The following is a 23,093-nucleotide window of genomic DNA, read 5'->3' as shown; positions in this document are numbered from 1 at the left end:
TCTTTGGCTCACAAATTATTTATTATTTCTTTCCATACAAGGCATCTACGAGTAAGACACAACATTGTAATTTACAACCACACTATTCTAACCATTCAAAAAAAAAAAAAAAAAAAAGACATATTTTGTGAAATATTTCCAGTGTTAGATATTATCTGAGTGAACTCATATGACGTTTGTATTTACTAAAACGGTGATTGCTCAACCAGGCACAAAGTGTGAACTGAAATGCACAACATAAAAGTGTCAGTGTCAGTCATTTTATATATTTTAAATAAATATGACAACATATCGAATTTCTCAATCATGCAAAAATGCCCTCCACCCTTATTCAGTATCCTCTGACAACAAAGATCATCCCATACAAACAAAAATATACAACTTCAAATAAATATATATTACAAATGGTGAGAAACAGTCACAGAAATGAAGACGAATGAGTTCTTGCAAATGTTTGGCACCATTATTAACACAGTTATTAGAATCCATACACATATTACTAATAAACATATATACAAACATTTCTTACAATTTCATAATCCAGGTGGAACATTAGACATGGCACTGGCCCAATGACTGGTGAGTTAACAAAGGGTCTTCCTGATGACAGGATAGTGGAACGTTTCAAAGCTTGTGAGGTAATATCCTCTTTAAAGGTGCTTTATGTTTCAGATGACTTTTTGATTTTAGTTAAAGCCAGTATGTAAATCCTGGAGGTCATTTATAGCTTAATTTGTGAGATTAGTAAAAGCTTATACCTGTTTATAATACTGAAATTCAGTCAAATCACTGTGGCAAATGGAAATGTTAAGTCCTACATCAACAACAACAACAACAACAACAAAAAAGATTTTTAAACAGTAAAAATCTCTTAAAAGCCATTTCCAAATATTTGGATTAATTAATTTTACGTGAATATTAATAACATTAATTTATGCAACTGGTTAACTTCTGAACACTGTAATTTATTAATTTTTAGATGTCAAAAATACTTTGGAATACTGTACAAATGTAATCATAATTAATTGTTTAAAAGTGTCCAAATACTTTTGGGGGGGAAATGAATACATTTTGATTTTTAAGAATCAAAACTTTATTTTTATTCACTTTGAACACTGTAAAAAGTGTCTAAATGGTCCAAAAGTGTCCAAATACTTTTTGGTGCCACTGCATATGAACTAACCTATGCAAGTCCACAAACCGCTCGGAGCAAGGGGACTCTTTTCTTGTCCTCCTCACTCCCCACTAGCCTTCAGTGCATCTGTGTGTCTGCGATTTGTACGTTTGGGGAGGTCAGCCTGTGAGTTTCCCCCGGCCGTCAGCTGCTCCCAGTAGGACTTGCAGTACTGCTGAATCAGACGCATTTCAGGCTCCAGCAGGAGCTCTGGGGTTAGAGGTGCAGGGTCCTGTTGATGGTCTTTGTGACGGCTCCTTGATGCCTCTTCCTCCTCATCGGGGGTGGTGAGGGCTACAGCGATGTCCCGGTCCAGGATGCGCAAAGAGACACGAGCCAGCGTATGTTTGAAGTTATTTTCTGTGGCCAGGCAATGGTAGAGGCCTGCGTCTGATTTGGTGAGTGTTTTCAAAAGGACCCCCTGAGGAGTCTTAAGAACCTCACCGTCTCGATTCAACTGTCAACAAAGACATTTTTAAATGTTTTTAAACACTTCTCATAAGGTTGCATATATCCGATTAAAATGAACAGTGATATTTTGACATTTTATTAGATATTAAAGTAACTTCTCTTTTAGAAATCATTCTAATATGATGATTTGATGCCCTTTATTATTGTTGAAAACTGTTATGCTGCTTAATATTCTTGTAGAAACTGCATTTATTTAAACTAGAAATCTTAATGTGTTTAACGTTACTTTTTCTTAATTTATTGTGTCTTAATGTTGCTGTATACAATTTTTCATTTCTTTAAACTATGCATATTAACCAACAAAATAAAAATCTTGTTATGTAATGTTCTATTTGGCTGGTTAGTTGGTTGGTTTGAGATCAAGGTAAAGAATCCAATCATACCACTTTTCTTCTTCCATCCTTCTGGTAGAGCCATTTGATAGTGGCTTGAGGAGAGCGCGGCACACACTCCAGAAATGTGCTGCTACCCTCCACACCGAACTGAACTTTCTCCTGCAGTCTCCTCTCTACTAGTAAATACAGAAAGATATTACAGTCATATTATACAAATACATCAGACAACCCTCATTATAATCTTGCAGACTATTTATTGATGACTGTTTGTTTTTGTTACCTTTAGCGTTGTAGCCTCGGCACTGACGCAAAGGGTCACCATGTTTAACATCCTGCCTCCTGCTCCTCCTACATGAAATAATACAAGATCAAATCAAACGCCACATCATTTTCTCATCATTCACTCTCATCTTGATTCAGCTGTGAGGAGACTAAATATAAATAAGCACAATTTTAAAGGGTTCATAAAATGGGATTTCTATTTTTCCTTTTCTTAAATGTGTTATGTAGCTATTTGTGCTTGTATAAGATCCGCAGAGTTACAAAGCTCAAAGTCTCCCACAAAAGGATTTATTCTATCTAAAAGAGAAGGCTAATCCAGATTAGGCTAAAACACCTCATTCAAACCACGCCCCCATAACTTTATGTTACGATGTGGAAATATTTGCAAAATGTCGCCCAAATTTTCACACAAAGAAAGATGATGTGGTTTCAGGAAGCGCAGTAGTTTTGTAAGTTTGAGAGAGGCGGGGCATAGAGGACCTACAATAAGTTACAGTATTTGAAAAAAAATTTGTTTTCTGAGAAGATTTCAGTTTTTCAGACCTTTTGGTGGCTTGTGTAAAGGAAGAGCAGTTTACTCCATCCCAAGCGCAGTAAGGGTCTCTGGCCAGGCAGCAGTCCGAACAGGCCTTTCCATATACTCCACAACGGTGCAAGGACATCTGGGTAAGACCTGCTTCTGAAGATGCGTACAGTTGTTGCTGCAAAAAAAAAAAAAAAATGATATTATATATATATATATATATATATATATATATATATATATATATTAATAACATTTCTGTAATACATTTCTAACAATTACACTCTTAGAGGCTATTAAAATGTGTTTTATTATATCTTACCCTTTTGGCTGATATGTACATTGTTTTGACATGAGCAGGTGTCTATAAATAAGGAATAGAAAAGCATATTATATTTAAAAAAATTTATTACACACACACACAAACACACACAAATGTCATTATTTATTTTTAGTATGACATTAAAATGCTGAGGTCTGAAATATATTTGTAAAATGTATTTACGGTACCCTGAAAACTTCCACTTCCTCTAAAGTGAGCGCTTCCATTGTGGTGGGATCCTTGGGCAGGACTATAACTTTTTGGACAGTACCACGATCTGTGAGGTGAGAGAAAAGTGATACACTGTCAGCACAATATGTTTACCAAAATCTGCAACCTACATTACAGATGATCAGAAAATAAAAAAATCTATGGTGGGGACTTGGTTCTGTGCAACGGTTGTTGATCGGGTTTTGGGCGTTGTGTTTAAAAGTGGAGGCAGATACATGTGAGCTTGCAGGGCTGAATTTAAATAATTAGAAAAGGATGGGTTGTTCACAACAAGATCTATAATATGCATTTTAAAAAAAGATGGGGAGAATTTTCATTTCATGCTTACTTTTACAACTAAGCTATACCACACCAAGTTAACAGATTCCCTTAGCTTAACAAATATCAGCATTCAGAAGATGCAGGCTCACCTGTTCCCAGGAAGAGAACCTCATATCTGCCATCCACAGCATCCACCTGATCCACTGCAATAGTAGTAAAGCGATAGTCTACACCAGAGCGCACCACCAGAGGATGCTTGTGAATGGGATACACGGGGTGATACATGAGAGGATGAGCACGAATGAAGTTAACCGCTTCCTCTGAGAACTCTTTTGTGGACTGAAGGCCTGGTGTGAATGTGCCTCCTGGACACTGATGTGAGACATGGAGGAAAAGCCAGTCAGAAAAAATGTACATGCTTCTGGGTTTGCTTGTCTTAAAAATATCTTTATATCCATAAAATATATCATAGACACTTTAAGAATATAAGAAAAACAAATGGATATGCAATAACAAATACTGTGGGTGAAATTAAATTTTTTTCATAAAGCTTAATAGAGAAATTGACTGAAACTCACTGTTCCCGGACGAGGATAGGGAATCTTCCCTGTATAAGTAGTCCATTGGTAGTTGTGTCCGTGTTTATGGGCAAAAGGGCCATTAAAGACATTTCGGATGTCAGCCATTGAGTAGACACAGACGGCTGAGCCTTTAAACACAGAGCTAAGAGACAAGAAAAATATCACAAATTCAGAAACAATTAAATGATATCCAAAGTGAAATTAAAACACAAAAAGAAGAGTATGAAAAGAAAAGAAATTACTATAATTTGACATTTTGTGTTGATCTGCAGAAAATATGTACCCAGAAGTTGAGAAGACACCATATACCACTGGGTTTCGTTCATCCTGGGTGGGTTGGATAAACACGTCCCCTGGAGCGGACGAGAAGGTATAATATGAAATAAAATAATATGGAAGTCAATGGAAACCATCAACTGTTTGATTACTAGCAATCTTCAAAATATCTTCTTTTATGTTCAACATAAGAAGGCAACTCATTCAGGCTTGGAATGACATGAGGGTGAGTAAATGACAGAATTTTTATTTTTGGGTGAACTATCCCTTTAAGTATGCATCACTTAAAATACATCAGTATTTGCTATATCTGAAATACTTGGCAGATTTAACACCGCTAGATTGTATGTAACACATAATAAACTGCCATGAAATGAACTTGGGAAGAAAAAAAAACAACACTCACTCAGTTCTTCAAAGAAGGTTTCCACCCCATCATCGCCCATCACAGAGCACACCAGCCTGGCCTTCAAAAAAGTTGTCCATTTGTTCACAAGTAACTTCTGTCCGCCCTCATCATTCTGTAATGAAACAAACAGTTGTTTATTGACTGGCTGAGCTGTGAACGTTCAGTTTCTGGTTACAAGAAGCAAGATCTTGCTCACCAGGCAAACACGGCCCACTCTGGCCAGCACACTTGGACTCGCTCCAGCCCCCGAGTCCAGACTCTTCTCACGGAAGAAGAAATAGAGTTTGTCGTCATTCTTCTCTGAGCTGTCAGGAATCTGTTTCATGTGAACAAATACAGGTTCTAGGAAATAAACAGAGAGTGCCTGTAATGTCCATCCAAATATTTAAATGGGAACATAAACAGCTGAGCAAGTATTTATTCTCAAACTAATTAAATTGTCATCTTAAAATACAAATAATGTATGAACAGCCAAGTTATTTACCATTCAGCCACTTAGAGTCATACTGCTCTGATCTCACAGCTGGCCGGCTGCCCATGGTCCTGAAGACGCCTGGATCAGTGCTCATGAAGTCCACCGGCACTCCAGCATACAGGTTTCCATCTAGATGGAGGAGAGGTGAGGAAAAGATGAATGCTGCTGTCGCCTTTGGCTTGCTTAGATGGGGACGCTTGACTGATTGCACACACACTATTGAAAGAGAGCTGAACTGGATGATGACAACACTAAATCAACAATGAACTGACTTTAGCTGGAAAAATAACTCTTTGTTATTGTCTTCTTGCATTATTGACAAACTATTTTGACACTGTAAAACTGCTTTGACACCATCAGTATTGTATAATAACTCATAAGTACAAGTGAAAGCTATACATTTCAGATGATTTTTTGTGAAATTTGCTGAACTGTTGTGTGACGACACATTAGACAGGATATTGACCCTTCAATAAACTCTACCCTCTTGTTGTTGATCCTTTGTGCTTTACAGAACATCAGATCAGGATGAATTGGAGATTTTCATAAACAGCATGGTTTCTTGTAAAATACGCCCATGTTAAAGTAGTAAAATTAAAATTGATTTTCCATTATTTTATTCTGCACAGTATGCATTTATACATGGACTAGAATGAATTGATGTTGCAAAGCATGTTACTGTTTTTAGTAACTGTTTTTAATTTAAATGTAATAACATGATTAGAAACTGCAAGTCAAAAGCTTATCACAGACAACTATATACAGTACTTGAATGAATATGTAAACAAATTAGTTATGATTTACCCTGGAGCAAATGTAGCTGTCCAGTGTTATGATTCTGTTTAGATTTTTTTTCTGTTATGATTCTATTATTCTAGTCTATGTTCTATTATGTTAAGATTCTGTTATGATATGTTATGTTATTCGGTTATGATTCTGATACTTAATATGCTATGATTTCGAAATTTCATGCTATGTTATGATTCTGTTAAGTTTTTATATGTATTTTTTCTGTTATCTTATTATACGTGTTTGTTAACTTATGTTATGATTCTGTTATGTTCTGCTGTTCTGGAGTTTGTTTGATAATATGGTGAACTGTATCATTTGCTACAGTAGGCTTGGCTAGTAATGGGCTAGCAACGGATCAGTTACATAAAATCTTCATTAATGGTTTCTTACTAATCAGGGCTGCAACATTCTCCTGGTTTGGATCGTAAGAGCATTTTCCCTTTCCAGAGTCCACATATCCAGGAACCAGTCTGAAGAGATAGTCCTGTGGACATCAGAGCAGGGAAAGCATTGGTTGGGTTACTGCTGGTTGTGTCTACGTACGAGTATAAAGAGTATGTTTGTGTTTGTGTGCATGTACCTCAGCTCTCCAGCCCCTGTTGATGAAGGTGCAGATGGGTTTATAAGCTCCTGTGCCACAGGTGTACAGGTGAGTCCTGTTCCATGGCTCAATCAGACGCACAAAGTTAGCACACTCTCCCTGAAAACACACACACACACAGACAAACACAAACAAACCACTGTTAAAAAAAAAGGTAAGGCGTGTTAAATCTAATTCAGAACCATGGTTAAATGATTCTACTCGCGCTCTCCGACAGGTCTGTAGGCACGCGGAGCGCAAATGGAAGAAGGACAAGCTTCAAGTTTCTTTTGATATTTTTAGGGCTTTGCTGTCAAAAAATTAGATAATGGTCAAAAGAGCTAGGGGCAACTATTTTTCTGATATTATTGAAAAAAAAAGTTGCAACCCCAGAGTTTTATTTAATACCTTGAACTCCGCCATTAATCCTCTCTCTGGAAACATGTGAAAACTTTCGTAATCACTTTATTGAGAAGATTGCCAATACTAGATCTTCTATTCATTTACCTGATTATGGTCCATCGGTCTCAACTGTTTCATGCTCTGCTCTTTTTTTAATCAGTTTGAACCTGTTTCTCTCACAATTTTAGCGGAGATTGTTGAAAATCTGAAGTCTACTAACAGTCCTCAAGACGTTATTCCTACACACATTTTTAAACAGATTTTTAATGTTACTGGCCCAAGGATTTTGGCAGAGGTGGAAAGAGTACAAAAATATTCTACTCAAGTAAAAGTACCATTACATTAATGAAATTTTACTTAAGTACAAGTAAAAGTACCAGTCTAAAAATCTACTCAAGTAAAAGTAAAAAGTAGCTCATTTAAAATTTACTCAGAGTAAAAATTACTTAGTTACATTTTAACAGTGGGAGGGAGTCAAAATGGGACAGGCCAAGGGTGTCAAACTCAGTTCCTGGAGGGCCACAGTCCTGCACAGTTTAGATTTAACCCTAATTAAACACACCTGATCCAGCTAATCTAATCATTTAGGTTTATTTGAAAACTACATGATATGTGTGCTGGAGCAGGGTTAGAACTAAACTCTGCAGGGCTATGGCTCTCCAGGAACTGAGTTTGACACCCCTGTGATAGGTCTATTAATCTCAAACTAGTTGTTTTTAATTAAAGGAATCAGTTATTTAGAATAATAAAACATTTGGGCTGTTACCAGGCAAATCAGTATCAACAAACTCATCTTTTAATGCAGAGGAAATGCAAAAGATTCATTGGAAGTGGCATTTAGATGTATTACACTGTTTAGTGCAGGACAAGAATGCATTTAACCTGCAGTTACAAATGCATGAATAATGTTTTGATATACAAGACATAAAATGTTGAATACTCATTTGAAATGATAAGAAATTAATTATTTAAAAAAAAATCAAAAGATACTTTAAATGTGAAATTAAAATGGCCAGTATGTGTCAGCAAGTCACTGTTAATAAGTGAGTCATTGCGATTGAACCGAATCATTTAAACGGTTGATTCATTCAGGAACGAGACACTGTCACGTTGCTCAGAGACGCAAAACTGTGCTTTGGTGGCTGTGTTTGGAATTATTTTCTGTTGTAGAAATAGAGCTAAAAAAGGCAATATGGTGTCTAAAACGCAAGTCTCTTAATTAACTTGTTTACTGAACTGTTATATATATGTATATATTCATGATGATTTTTGGAGGAAAAGATGGCATTCTTTGTGTGATTTTGATTTAATATATGAAATTATATAAATATGTGAATTTTCTGCCCCTATATCTTCAATTTTGTGATCATTCTAAATGCATTTTAGGAGACTGAATCACAGTGAAAGAACGCACTATAAATGCGCGCGCACATCATTAAAACAAAAATAGCACACTCCTCACCACGGTCTTTTTGGCTAATTTGTGCAAAACCTCTTGCTAAAATGTCAAAGCTTCATTTTAACCACCAATGCACCGATGCAATTATTTAGCTTACCTCTACATTCTTGCGAAGGGTTGATGTCTTGTCGAGATTTTATAAGCTGCTAGTTTGGTCTTCCTAGGCAAGTACAGCTTACACTGCATAATAGAGCATACATATGGCCAGGGGCGGACTGGGACCAAAAAGTGGCCCTGGACTTTCTGGCCCACAGCAGCCCACCACATCAAAACGCAAACGCCCCTGTTTTGATGTAATTTATTTATTTGATATTTAAGTATACTGTTTGGGGATTTTAACCAATAGGGCAAAAGATAACCTGCGTGCTGCAGCTGTTCATTTAGCGACTCCTAGTGAGCGATACATGTTCATCACGAGACAAACATTCTCCTAGAACTCACACTTTGCATTCAGTTAACCAGTGTTGGGGAGTAACTAGTTACATGTAACTTAATTACGTAATTTAATTACAAAATAAATGTAACTGTAATCAGTTACAGTTACTAAGAAAAAATGAGTAATTAAATTACAGTTACTTCTGAAAATTTTAAAGATTACAGTGGGGATTACATTTGAATATTTACATACATCCACATACAGATGTAATTGATTTCTTTCCCAAATTGAACGGACTATTCTGAGACGTACGGCCCTATAATTTCCGCGATGCAGAAACATAGTCTGGTTAGAATCCAGTCATAAAAACGGGATTGCTATTGCCTAACACGGACGGAATATGCCACATTTTGGACAAATATATCAAAAGTACACTTGAATCAAAGCATATGCAAAGTTTTAATATTTGCTATACATTCAGAGACAAAGGTTACTGTTGTTAAACCATGCCACAAATTTACATATTTATTTATTTAAAAATAAATACAAATGGTAATCCATTTGCAATAATAATAATTAAAAAAAACATGGTTACTGTACTTTTACGTAATAAAAGCAGTTAATTTTTGTGAGGGAAAAACATGACTCATGTTCAGTATTAGGATTTTATATTGTAGTGATGCACTCAATTTGACATGTAGGCAATTTAGAAAGTATAGTTTTGTTAAATCTTGAGTGTTAAAGTCATGAGGTAGATGGATAACAGGGCAAAATAAAGAGACTGAAAAGAAAAAAGAAATGAAGTGAAGGTGAAGTTCAGGAGAGAACTTTTAATTATTTTGCATGTCCCCAAACTAAAGATTTAAATCTTTTTTTATATCAGGTCCATACAAAAAATAGTGTTGTCCATGAATTTGTTTGTATGAGTTTGAGATTTCCCGGTCTGAAATTTTATACCAGTCCGCCCCATGTGGAAATTAATGAAGCAGACATGCAGACATGTGTTCAAATTTGATCATCTTAATTCAAGTGATGAAGGATTGTAAAAGTCTGACAGTATTGAGCACTGCTGTAAGGTTAAACCTGAATGGTGTAAATGTTTGAAGATGATTAACAGCTGCAAATAAACATTTATTGGAGATTTTGAAAAGTAATCAAAAAGTAATCAAAAGTAATTAGTTACATTACTTTATTAAAGTAATTGAAAAAGTTACACTACTATTACATTTTAAATAGGGTAACTTGTAATCTGTAACCTATTACATTTCCAAAGTAACCTTCCCAACACTGCAATTAACAGATGCATGAATGTGCGGTAATATAAGTTCATGATCCGATTCGTGAACAGATTATTCTCTTGAGTAAATCTTTTAAAATAATCATTTATTTTGTTTAACAAAAACATTGTGGAAACCAGTGGTTCACAAACTGGATAGATCTGAGGTGCAGGGCTCGCAAAATCGCTAGCCCGACGTCCAGGGGCTATTGTGTTTTGCAGTCGGGCTCCAAAATGTATCACTGCTCTTCCCGACGGGCTATCGTGAATAGTGATTTAAAATTTGGTAAAATTTAAATTCGCTTGGAGGGGTGAAATGTATCGTAGTTGATCGTTTTCACTTGTTTCTAAATCTTGCTGATTCAACTTTTTTAAACAATTTGCGCGCGTTCGAAGCTTGCGCGCACTCGTTCAAAGCACGCGCTGTGAGCAGCATTTCAGACAATGCGCGTACAAAGAATTAATTCATCTTTTGGGTATCCTAACTTCTGAAAGAACAAATACACACACAATTATTTCAAAATAATTGTCTCTGCAAGTAGGCTATTCTCGTAAACACAGTCGGTTATGTTTTAAGTGAACGTATACAGTGGCCTGCTGCTCAGAGAAATTCGTTGTACCAGATGAATCGGTCTCTCTCTAAATTAGACGAAAACGCGCTTGTTGGCTGCGCGATCGACTCACTCATCCATTTGCGTAGAAAAGAGATGTAATATTATGATTTCCGTCAATTAAAAAAAAAAAAAAAAAAAATATATATATATATATATATATATATATATTTGTGTACCGGGTGGGCCGGCCCACATTGGCTAGCGGCCCACCGGGAAAAGTCCCGGTGCTCCAGATGGCCAGTCCGCCCCTGCATATGGCCAGGGGTTCACTTCATTTCCTTCGAGTTCAACTTCAGAATATGACGGGGTTTCGTTTTCAGCGGTGTCTGCACAACTAACGCCTGTTTTGACCGTCTGCATCTTTCTTGTGATTTTAGCGCCAGTTTGCCCTCCTGCCCATTATTTACTGCCGAAGTTTCCAGGGAGCGATTTATTTATTTATTTATTTTTTACTCAGTAATTAATGTGTTTTAAAATGTAGCGAAGTACAATACTTCAAACAAAATATACTTAAGTAAAAGTAAAATTACAGATTTAAAAAATTACTTTAAAAAGTATTAGTACACAAAAAAGCTACTCAATTACAGTAACGCGAGTAAATGTAATTCGTTACTTTCCACCTCTGGATTTTGGCTATAATAAATTGTTCCCCGTCTATGGGCTATGTACCATCTTCTTTTAAACATGCTACAGTGCAGCCTGTTTTGAAAAAACCTAATTTGGACCCTACAGAGCTTTCTCATTTCAGACCGATTTCAAAACTACCTTTCCTCTCAAAGTTCTGGAGAAGGTAGTTTTTATCCAATTACAGACCTTTTTGATGAGAAATTCAGTGTTTGAAGTTTTTCAGTCAGGTTTTAGAGCACAACACAGTACTGAATCAGCGCTTTTAAAAGTATATTATGATATTTTATTGAGCGTTGACTCTGGAGCCTCAGCAATCTTGTTATTATGAGATATTAGTGCGGCATTTGATACCATAGATCATAATATCTTGGTTTCTCGTCTGGAGCATTATGTTGCCTTTCGAGGAGTTGCCCTTCAGTGGGTTAAGTCTTACTTATCTAACAGAAGCTTTGCAGTTAATCTGGGTGAATTTTTCTCAACTCCAGCTCCACTAACTTTGGTGGGGTTCCTCAAGGGTCCATTCTCGCTCCTCTCTTGTTCTCATTATATATGCTTCCTTTGGGATCTATTCTCAAGAAGCATAGTGTCTACTTTCATTGCTATGCTGATGCAAATTTATCTGCCACTGCAACAAACAAATTTGCCTGTCTGAATGACATAAAAAGCTGGATGTCCCTACATTTTTTAAAACCTAATAATAATAAAAAACAGAGATCATCATGTTCGGGCCATCAGATAATTTTGTGCCTTCTAACCTTGGTCTTGGTCCACTGGCACCATATAATAAGCCAGTTGTGAGGAATTTGGGTGTATAATTTGACAAAGCTTTTAAATTTGATAAACAAATAAATGCTGTTGTCAAATCCAGTTGTGGCGAAAGTAAAGACTTTTCTTTCTATTAATGATCTTGAGAAAGTCATTCATGCCTTCATTTTTTCACGGCTTGATTATTGAAACTCTCTTTATGTAGGAGCCAGTCAGTTTGCAGGCAGTCCAGAACACGGCCACTACACTACTGCAAAGTACACGCAAGCATGAACATATTACACCAATTTTATTGTCGCTTGAGTGGTTGCCGGTACGTTTTAGAATTGAATACAAACTTTTATTATTTGTTTTTAAATTGTTAAATGGCCTGGCTCCAACATACCTTGGTGGCTTATTAAAATGCCACACATCTGCCACACAACTCTCTTAGGTCCTCTGATCAACTGCTCTTAACAATTCCCAGATCCAGACTGAAACTTAGGGGTCATCAGGCTTTCTCAGTTGCTGCACCTAAACTGTGGAACATATTACCTCTGCATATCAGAATGGCTCCATCAATAGCTATTTTTAAATCTCACTTAAAATCTCATTTATTATCCCGTGCTTTTAACCTTGATTAGGTCTGGAGGCATGTCTTATTTTGAACTTGGACTAATTGTGTATGTATGTTATTTTTGTATTGTTTTCTTTTATGTGTTATCGGTATTAGATTGAAGTCTGCTGTACATCACTTTGGGCAACTGCTGTTGTATTAAATTGTGCTTTATAAATAAAATAAACAAACAAACAAAAACTGAGACAGGTCATATTAATTTACGTGAGACCAAGAGTCTCACATCTTATTTAGGGAGTCATTTAGTACTAATTAGAGTTGTGGTTGGTTAGATGAAAACAATGATGCAAACTTACATGCCTGCCTTTCCCAGTCATCTGACACTCTCCCTTTCTCTGGGCTGGAGCCGGCCAGTGGATCTACAGACATAAAACACCCACCGCATTATGAGAAGAATTCACTGACACTTCAATTCTTCTGGGGTCAGTGTTTGGGTGCTAATTGCTTCGTGTTGTTTTGTTGTGAATGGATTTGATTCACTTGAATCATCACTTACAATGAGAGGCTCTTTGTTGATGTTTTGCATGTCTAGAGAGACCAGATATTCACGGCTGCCCAGGTACAACCGCCCCTGGTCTGGGTCAACATGCAAGATCCGGTAGTCACTGGTGTTGAAGGAGAAACTGAATGGCCTCGCTGTTCGAGTGTCCATAAGTTCTGATGAATGACAAAAGAAAAGCACAGGAAAAAAATAAATAAATAAACTGCTTGATAAATATATATATAAAAAATTAATATTGTGATATATTATTATGATGTAAAATAAAGTTTGTCTATTTTAATATACATTAAAACAGTTGTGCTACTTTTATTTTTAGAGAAACTGTCAATTTTTTCAGCATTCAGGAACTGGAAAGGAACAGCATCTATTTGAAATAGAATTTTTATAAAAAAAAATATAGATGTATTTACTGTCACACTGATCAATTTAATGACCTTGCTGAATCACAATAGTCAATTAAAGTACATTAAAAGGTACAAACGACAGAAAGGCTGGGAGGCACTAATCAATCTATTAGTAAAATAGTGTTTCATCTGTAGGGGGAGCTCTTTACTCTTTACTCACGCATCTGCTCTCTGACTAACCTAACATGCTCTCAGTCTGATGACATAGTTCTGTGGGCATTTCCTTTTTTCAGATGAAATCATTAAAATAAAAATCTTGTAACAGCAGGGTTCTGGGCCGCTCGTCTTCAGCGAGCTCTTCTCCAAGGTGGAAGGAAAAGCTGAGAAGCGCAAGTTAGTTTCTCTTGGGAGTGAACTGCACTTAACACAGTTCAAGAAACATTTCCTGAGTGCCAGCAAACAGAAAAACACTTGCACATGTGGGCCAAATATTCAGTCTTGAAGGCAAAGATTAAAATGAACTGTTTATTCAGACATTCTTGCAGGCTGTCACAGAACTTTAAAAAGAACACCAGGCCCTGATGCAAGAATTGAAGTTAATGTTGTTGTGAAAGTTTAACAGATGTGTGTCGGTTATGAATTATGATCAGATGATTTCAGGCCTGCAGAGACATCAACATCTAATAATAGTATTAATTTTAATTCTGTCACTAACAAAAATCATGTGACACTGAGGACTGGAGTAATGGCTTCTAAAAAATGCAGCTTTGCCATCACAGGAATAATTTACATTTCTAAATAGTTATTTTAAATTGTAATAATATAATATTCCACAATATTACTATTTTAACTATTTCTGATCAAATAAATGCAGTCTTGCTCAACATAAGAGTTAGCTCAGCCAACGCAACACTTTGTTTCGGTTTTATCAAGCTGAAATGAATGCAAGAGTGGGTCAAAGAGCTTGAGTCATTTTCAGGGTGTCTCATGAGCTTTTAAGAGCTGAATATTTCAAGAACTGTGCTACTGAGTGACAGGGTGAGCATTTGAATGTAGCTTATGGAAACATTTAGGCACAGGAAAGTATCGAATATGCTTTGAATGTGTGTTTACAGGATGCTTTAGAGTAGGTGCTAAAATAACTGCTAAGAATCTGTTGGACAAGGAACAGGGTGGGCAGAAGGGAAAGATCGTATGTACAATCCTGTTCCCCGTTCTTCCTCTTTTTACTGTTCAGGAAAGAACACCGGACACAGCACCTCTGCCAAACCTGCAGTGGACCAAAGTGGACGCAGCACAGGGTTCATTACAGACGCTGGTACAAAGGTGAGGCTAGTGATACAACATCCTGCAGGAAGTCTTTGTTGTGAGAAGAATTCAACTGGGACTTAACAATACACTAGTGCACTTTCAAACAGATATCAATCTCAAATATAACAAAACAAAAAACATTACATATATATATATATATATATATATATATATATATATATATATATATATATATATATATATAAGGAAAATAAAACGAAAATGTCAAAATATATTTTATATTTAATATATTTATATTTATAAGTAAATACATTTATATTTCTACCAATATTATTTTAAACAATAAATATTTAAATTATATGTATATATTTAAATTTACTAATTTGCCACAATATATTTGAATTATACAAAAAAAAAATTATTAAATCAGCATGTCATAATCTGAATAAATTATTAACTTGATCAAAGTAAATTGCTTAATTATAAGAGGTAAGTTTACAACTGGGCGCATTAGGGCCATTGTAGTATATCACGTTCTTCTTTCACTCTTTCTGCCAGATTCACGCAGTATTCTCATAGTCTCTAGTTGTGTACACTTTCTAGAGCTACACAAAGACCTTCCCTCATTTGCAGGTGCCTCCGAAACAAAGACCATCCCAGGGATAAACAATGAACAATCCATCTCAGATAACAGAAAACAGAGAGACCAATGAGACAAGTGGATTTTTCTGTCCAGCTATTCTTGATTTGAAGGAGAGGATGGTGGTGAGGGTGAGAGGGGGCTTAGTACTGGAAGGGGTGATCTTTCCTGACGGGGGTAAAATACATTGCAATTGAGGAAAAAGGGAGGGCAGAAACGGACTGGATCAGAGCCAAAGGGTTTCAGTGGAATTACAGGGATTGGTGATGAAAGACAAGACAAAGCTAACAATAACTAGCTAGAAATTACTGAGGGCATATAATTCAGCCAAGTCATCTCTTCAATTAGGTTTTATCAGGGCACAAGCAGGAGCAATATGAGCCCTGGGCAATGTGAAATATGAAACAAGAGGTGATTGATATTGGAAACAGCTTTTCTTTCTCATGAATCCTGCTAACATCATTATGAATTTCCTTCAAGGCACTTTTAACCCATCTTGATTGGATTGTTTGTGAAAAACAGAAGGGTCAACTGAATTCTCTAAATCTCAAGCATCACTAAGAATTGAGGCATCAAGCATGGTTTACTGTAAAATAGAAGAACCTCTACTTATTGGTTATGAAGCAATGAATGTTCTCTTATTGTCAGTTGTCCATAACCATCATCAGACCATTTCACATCCCACCTCAAAAAATAAGGGATGCATCGATATTAAAAATCTGGCTGATATAACAAACATAAAGGCCTGGTTTCATAGACAGGGCTTAGCCTAAACCAGGATTAGGCCATAGTTCAATTAGGACATTTAAGTAATTTTTATAAACATGCCTTATAAAAAAACATTACTGGTGTGCATCTTGAGACAAAACAAAGGCACTGATATATTTTAAGATCAATCAGTACAAGTTTCTTTCATTTGAAACAACTCAGACTTGCATTTTAGTCTAGGACTAGGCTTAAGCCTTGTCTGTGAAACCGGGGGAAAATGTTTTAATAGTTTGTCTAAATTAAAAATTTAAATAATAAAAACAATTGTTTTACAAGTGCAAGTGATTTTAAACGACAAACAATATTATGTACAATACGAAAAGGTTACTTTTAACAATCATTTAATTCTTTTTTTAAAGATGAAATTTGAGTGTTAAGATAACATAGATCTAAAATCATACAACCAATATGGTACCAATATATTGTGCATCCCTACAAATAACAAGATGAGATGAGAAGTTTGAAATTCAAGAGATGAACTGGTCTGTTTCCAAGTGGAGTGCAATTTTCAAGCAGGTTTCAAGTCCCGTTGCTCTTGTTCTTTGATTTTACACAGCAATTCTTCCAAGGAAAATTATTCCCAAAATATCCTTGTCATAATTTGCCAAATAACATAAAAACAACTTCTACAAATAATAAAATAATAACTGCCCCAGAATATTTAAAGAGAGACCAACAAAGGTAGCTTTGGTTGTTAACTCGAGTCAAGTCAAGTCAGCTTTTTATGTAGGTCATAGTTATTGTATCCTAGCAAAGAATGAGGCCCCACAGAAATAGCAAACTAAAATGGAGAAAATGCTCCTTCGGAAAAAAGCTGTTTACAGTCTGGTTGGTACAACATAAACAAGTACAAAATTGTGCTTATATTCTGGTGAGATGCTGTACTTTAATGTTCGCCATGTTTTTAACCTCTTACGTGATTCACACTTTTAATTCCTGTTTACATCAGGTATGTGTTAAGCAGCCCATATTTCAACCTGCTTCAAAAATATAGTTAGAGAGCCTGTGTAAGGAGTGGATACCGGTGTATGTATTAGTTGCACTGATGTGTGTATGAAGTGAGAACAGAAGACCTCTGAACATATTTAGATTTACAATTACTCCTTCGTATATCATTTTTTATTGTTGCACTCCTATAGAATGTTTTATGGTGCAAAAAAATGGAAAAGAAAATGGAAAAGTTTCCATTTAATGGGAATTCGGAGAGCCCCAGTGACACCACATTGCATTATCTCATCTTAAAATCCAGGAAATTACTAATATTACTGAGCTCTTTAATTTTTTTAAACAATAAACTACATACAGGATTCGGAGGTTCTCTGGAATATGCTCCATTGAGGACACCCACCCAGATCCAGAACCTTCCCCACCTCAACCGCGTTATCAACATCCACCATTTGTTTTCAGCCAAGAACTACTTGGCACTGAAAAGTAAAACTATGCAAACACATGTTCATGTGCGTGTACATAATAACCTATAATGTGGAAATAAAATTGCTCCCTACAAGCCAAATCTGACAAAACCCTCCTACATCCAAACACATTCTCAACAAGAAACATGAAATAAAATATTGTTCTAAAAATCCAAAGGTGTGTTCCAATTAGCATAATTATGTATTATTACTGTATATGCCATTTTGTGAAATAAATAGTGCGAGTAGAATATTCACACTGAAAATTCCAACAAGAAGTGCAAATGAAATACCCAGATATTTAACCTAGAAGTGTGAAATGTTTAGTACTTAACGGTTGAAGCTTTAATTGCGTAGTGAAGGGGAAGGGGTTATCAAGAGTATTAAGCGGTCTAAATGTCATACACTAGACAGTGAAGTACTGTATATAGTGTATAGCATGTCATTTGGGACACAACTAAAATGTTTTCTTCAAGAGGAAGTGTGTGGGTTATGGTTAGTAAATAGCATTCTGTATATAGCTTTAACCATCGAAGTCTGGTATGTCCTCATTTAGACTAAATGTGTACATGTGTGTGTACATACAGGCATGTGGGTGTATGCAAAGGTGAATAAGAAAAGCTGAGTATTTGAGTATGCATAGACAGGAAATGAATAATGTTTGTGCTCACCTCTAAAAGCCAGGTGTACTCTGGGAGCGGAGCGATGTGTGCAGGCCACTTCAAACACAAACAAAGCCAATATCAACAGGAGGAGTCTCGTTTCCATTACTCTCATAGTTAGACCCATTCGCAAGCAACCTATAAAAAAACACACAGAAGAAAGAAAATAAAACAAGTTGGACATGTAGAGTGAAAAGCATGGGAGAGGCTAAATTTATCACTGATTTCGACAAAGGAAGAGGCTGAAATGACAAAGGAAGAACAGACGAAGGACGAGAAGAGGAAAAAAATAGCTTGGAAATAAATGAGAGACGAAAAGGAGGAAGAGAGATGGAGACAGTTCAAATTAGACAGACAACAGAAGAAACAGAAAGCAAACACTAGTACTGTACTCAACTATGTTGTAAATTTAGCCTTGAGTTTTAACACGCAGACAAATCCCGGCCTGTCACACCTTCCTCTATTCAACTCCATGCAAAGTCCGAGGTATCAGGCCTGCATTAGAGGGTCAGCATTTATGCAACATGGTGTCAGTTTTATTTTAGGAAAAACAGGTGCTGTTAATCATCTTCATCCACTCTGTGCAACTGCACAGACTAATTTGAGAGTTAGCAGATTATGATATCGTAAGAGATGTGGTTTGTGACCAGTGTAGGAGAGGTGGAACTCATGCATGAGTGGCGTAATAATTACAGATAAACTTTTTTTCCTTCTTTTTAGAAATGTGATGTTAAATCTAAATAATATTTAAAACAAAAACTTTACTAATTTACTAAAAATAACCAATACTAAAGGGGTTGATTTTTTCTTCAATACGATATTTGGACATTTTTTACATCATGCTCTCGATAAAATATATAAAATAATTGTAATTAACTGGTGAATTCCCAATATCGTATGAATGAATTGCATATTTAACATGCTTTAGAATGACTGAATAGACCCCGTCACCCCCCCAAAAAAATATACCCAAAAATCACTGATTGTGATTTAAAGCAGGCCACGCTACTGGGAAAAGATGGGGAATCAATCCAAGCTGCCGCAAAGCCCCGTCACGCTGCTCATTGTTATAACTTGGAAGAACTCGCTGGAGTACAGGGCTGTGACTGCTGCCTCTTTTAGATCAGTTTCCATCAGGTACTGATCCTGGGCTTCGGTATATGACATCATCAGCTGGCCAGTGATGTATGTGAGTGATGTCAGCACAGCAGGGACTCACATACTTGGGATTTGTATGTCCATACATTCTCTTCATTGGAAATGCAAAATTAAATCAGCTTAAATCCCATGCCAACTTGCAGATTTTTTAGTAGCACTTAGAAATACTACATCTGTGCATATGTCACAGCTTCGCTCTAGGGCTGTTTGTCTGTTTTACTCTAAGGCAAATATTTTGACACTAGGCAACTCGCTTAATTCTTTTCCACAAACTCACGCGCACACATATACAAACACTGGTCCAGGCTTTGCCAGCTGTCACTGGTTCAAATTCACATTCAAAGTGCATCTAGGGGCTTGTCCAGGAATGTACTACAGAGTGAGAACTGTAGATTGCATAGAAAAGTTGGTAAATGAGAGCAGAGTAAGAAAAAAAGAAAGAACTAGAGATAGTTATCTCAGTCTGCATGTTCATGTAGATGTGTATCATGACTGTAGACATCAGACTGGGATGGATCATAGCTGCTGTGTTAGTGTTAGACAAGCGCAAAGAAGCATTGAAAAGCTGCAAATGCACATTTGTGATCTTTGGTGCTCTTGTGAAAGACTATGAAAATCAACAAATAATTGATGTCATATTTTCCAGCTCAAAGCATCCTCACTTTTGAACCTGATTTCAAAAATCCTCTTATGCTTTACCATGTTTCACTGGCTCTTGATGAAACTCATTCTCTATGCAAGATCAGATCTGTCTTATGTCTCCTCTCCTTCGCATGTTCAACAGCACCAGTCACTCAGGTGTTCTTACATGTTGGTTCTGGCACTGGTTTGAGGGAAAAGAGTAGGAAGCACAGGCTCTCATTCACACACACAAACACACATCACTTATACATCTAACCTAACAGGATAGACACATACCGTAGATAGACAAACGGAGAGATGAGAGACAGACAGACAGATAGAGCATATGCACGTCTACATCATTCAAGTAAACTGTTAAGCGACATATTTGTTTTAAATCTTGAGTGGAACTTCACAGGTGTAAACTGTTATACTTTCTTGTTAGCATGCATTATGTATCAGTCGTCCTCTGCCGGAATGGCCAGCATATGAATTATGGATGTTCAAGCGCAATCTATGACATCCATTAAATCCAACTCCAACGTGTCTGTTTTTTCCCCTTTTTTTGTGACTGACAAAACGCTAGGTTGTTGTACCTCTATTTTTAAAAGTCCAAATGCATAGTGGTAAATACAAAAAGGGTATAAAACAGTCAAATATTTATAGAACACACACAAATTGAAGCCTGATGTTGGAGTGCCACACTAGTACTTGACGATTATGAACAGATTTGATAGGCCTGAGTTTGCTAAAGTGGACAGGACAAATTTTGCACATTTTGCCTCTCATGTTAATTCTGACTTTTCAGTTGTAAGCTTTATATATTAATAGGAAACATAATTACAATTAAGATGTAATTAAATGTAAACTGATGATCTCTATGAAAATTTTATCTGCAAATAACTTCACGAACTGACATTCAAAGGATTTTGGTCCCTTTCTTTCAAACTGTTCATAAAATACAGAAATACAATAATACCTTTAACCACCACACAAACACATGACAGTACCAGTTTAAAAGATAATTAGTCATCAAATTACAATTTTAAAAGGAAATTTCAGTTCATAAAGCTGCTCTAACACAAAACATCTCTAAAGTATAAACTTTTCAAGCATCCATACACAGATGAGATAAAAGGAACTTGACTGAACACACAAATAAATGGAAAATGTAGGCTACATACAGGCTATATTTGATTTCTGCTTTAGATTCACCCTACAGTCATCCTCATATAGTGCAAAAACCCTGTATGTAAGGTGACGTTGGAGTGCCTGTAAAATGTAAACATTGCTGCAAGTTCGCACAAATTTTCAGTTGTACTGTCAACTAATAACAAAAAAACATAATTCTCTCTCTTTTTTATTTAAATTTATATTTTAACAGCGAATTCCCTGTCAACTAGGCTACCTGAGGTCAAAATCTCTTTTATGACAAAAGGAAGTTTAATATTGATTTCTCTATCAACTGAGAGAAGTAGCGTTATTCACCCGATTCGCTGGTCTTCTGTTTCAGTCGGTCTGTTGCTCCGTGTTTTTGGTGTCTCGAGGCGCACACTCTTTACCGTCTCCGTGAGCACAGCTCGTGCCTTACTGAAATTCTGATATCCGTCCAAAAACTTCTCATAAAAACATAAGAGCTTTTATAGCTCTAGCATTTTGAATTCTCACTTTTGGGGCGTGTCAGTCAGTCCAAAAAAATTATCAGCGATTGGAGTTGCAGTTTGTGCACGTAATTCCTCAGGATACTTCTAAGCTCTTATCTAGACAGTTGAGGAGATAACGGCAACAAAAGTCAAGATGTGTTTTGCAGTTTTCGTGAAAATATCTCCAGCGTTTGCCACTTTGAATACAAAACAGAACGATGTGTTCGTTTCCTTGTCACGCAAACTCCACGCTGCACGTCTCCGTGAGTTGAAAGTGTGCGCGGTGGCAGGTGTTTGGTTTATTTCGCCGGTGAAGTGTCACGGTCCAGCCCCTCAGCACTGCGCCCAGCGAACCGCCTTTAACCGTGAAGAGAGCAGGAAACTACAGAACATTTCCTCTGTTATTGTCCAGGGAAAAAAACATACTGAACAATTTACTTACTGAACAATCTGTAACGGGGCATGTTGTCACAATGGAATCTGCCATTAAAATCCCATGACGGTTTTAGGGCAATTTAAGCAATAAAATATTGACCAAACAGAACTGAAACGACAAAACATGTAAAAGGCAACATATGATGATTGTATAATTAAATATGATGGCTGAATAATAAATGAGAAAAGTTTTATGTTTTACTGTTTTATTAAATAGAACTTTAACATTTTAGACAGGTTTAATGAAAATGATTCAAATTTTTTATATAACGAAAAAGATTATTATTTTTTATTTTATTATTTTTTTGGTTGACAAATGTTTCAGTTGCAAATGTGAGCAAACATGCTGAATTTTCATTATACCAATTGTGTTTACATTTTACAGTAATTCATATTTTCATTTAAGATAAAATACTACTATACAATACTTTTTAAAATTAATTAATAGGAAATATAATAAATGATAATATATTTTAATAATTACATATTCTAATTATTATGTATTATATACATTTATTATATAAAAACAACATGCAACATGGAGTTGTAAGAATTATATATATATATATATTAATTCATACCTTTGTTCAAAAAGTACAAAAACGGTTCAGCACAGTGTACATGGTATGAAATCTTTGTTGTCTATCCTGTCTGTCTGTCTCACCTCATTAGATGTGCACATCACTGTGCTGCAAATAGAGTGACAGACAGTTGTCAAGCCGTTGTATTGAGAGACCCACTGTGGTGCATTTGTGGTGGATCTGTTTGTCCCGCCAGAAAGTGTCCTGA

At 36.1% G+C, this 23,093-nt stretch overlaps 1 protein-coding gene across 2 annotated transcripts; it reads right to left on the bottom strand.

Annotated features, from left to right (window-relative positions):
- Positions 1-4: 4 nt before the first annotated feature.
- On the bottom strand, positions 5-22,240 carry LOC132114551 (semaphorin-3F-like). Of its 2 annotated transcripts, none has more exons than XM_059522721.1 (18): positions 21,715-22,240; positions 18,457-18,585; positions 13,344-13,504; positions 13,144-13,206; positions 6,713-6,832; positions 6,523-6,616; positions 5,350-5,469; positions 5,062-5,207; positions 4,863-4,977; positions 4,464-4,533; positions 4,178-4,322; positions 3,749-3,971; positions 3,296-3,384; positions 3,108-3,149; positions 2,806-2,963; positions 2,261-2,328; positions 2,029-2,156; positions 5-1,631 (listed from the first exon to the last, which is right to left on the bottom strand). In XM_059522721.1, the coding sequence occupies exons 2-18, from the start codon at positions 18,572-18,574 to the stop codon at positions 1,236-1,238; spliced, it is 2,256 nt and encodes a 751-aa protein (XP_059378704.1). In that variant the 5' UTR covers positions 18,575-18,585; positions 21,715-22,240; the 3' UTR covers positions 5-1,235. The 2 variants fall into 2 exon arrangements, with proteins under 2 accessions (XP_059378704.1, XP_059378705.1); XM_059522722.1 differs by having other exon boundaries at positions 2,029-2,153.
- Positions 22,241-23,093: the final 853 nt, after the last annotated feature.

The sequence above is a fragment of the Carassius carassius genome, chromosome 34 (assembly GCF_963082965.1).
Source record: "Carassius carassius chromosome 34, fCarCar2.1, whole genome shotgun sequence".
NCBI classification, from domain to species: domain Eukaryota; kingdom Metazoa; phylum Chordata; class Actinopteri; order Cypriniformes; family Cyprinidae; genus Carassius; species Carassius carassius.
Note: the sequence above shows the minus strand (reverse complement) of the source record. Positions and strands in the feature narration are given on the sequence as shown.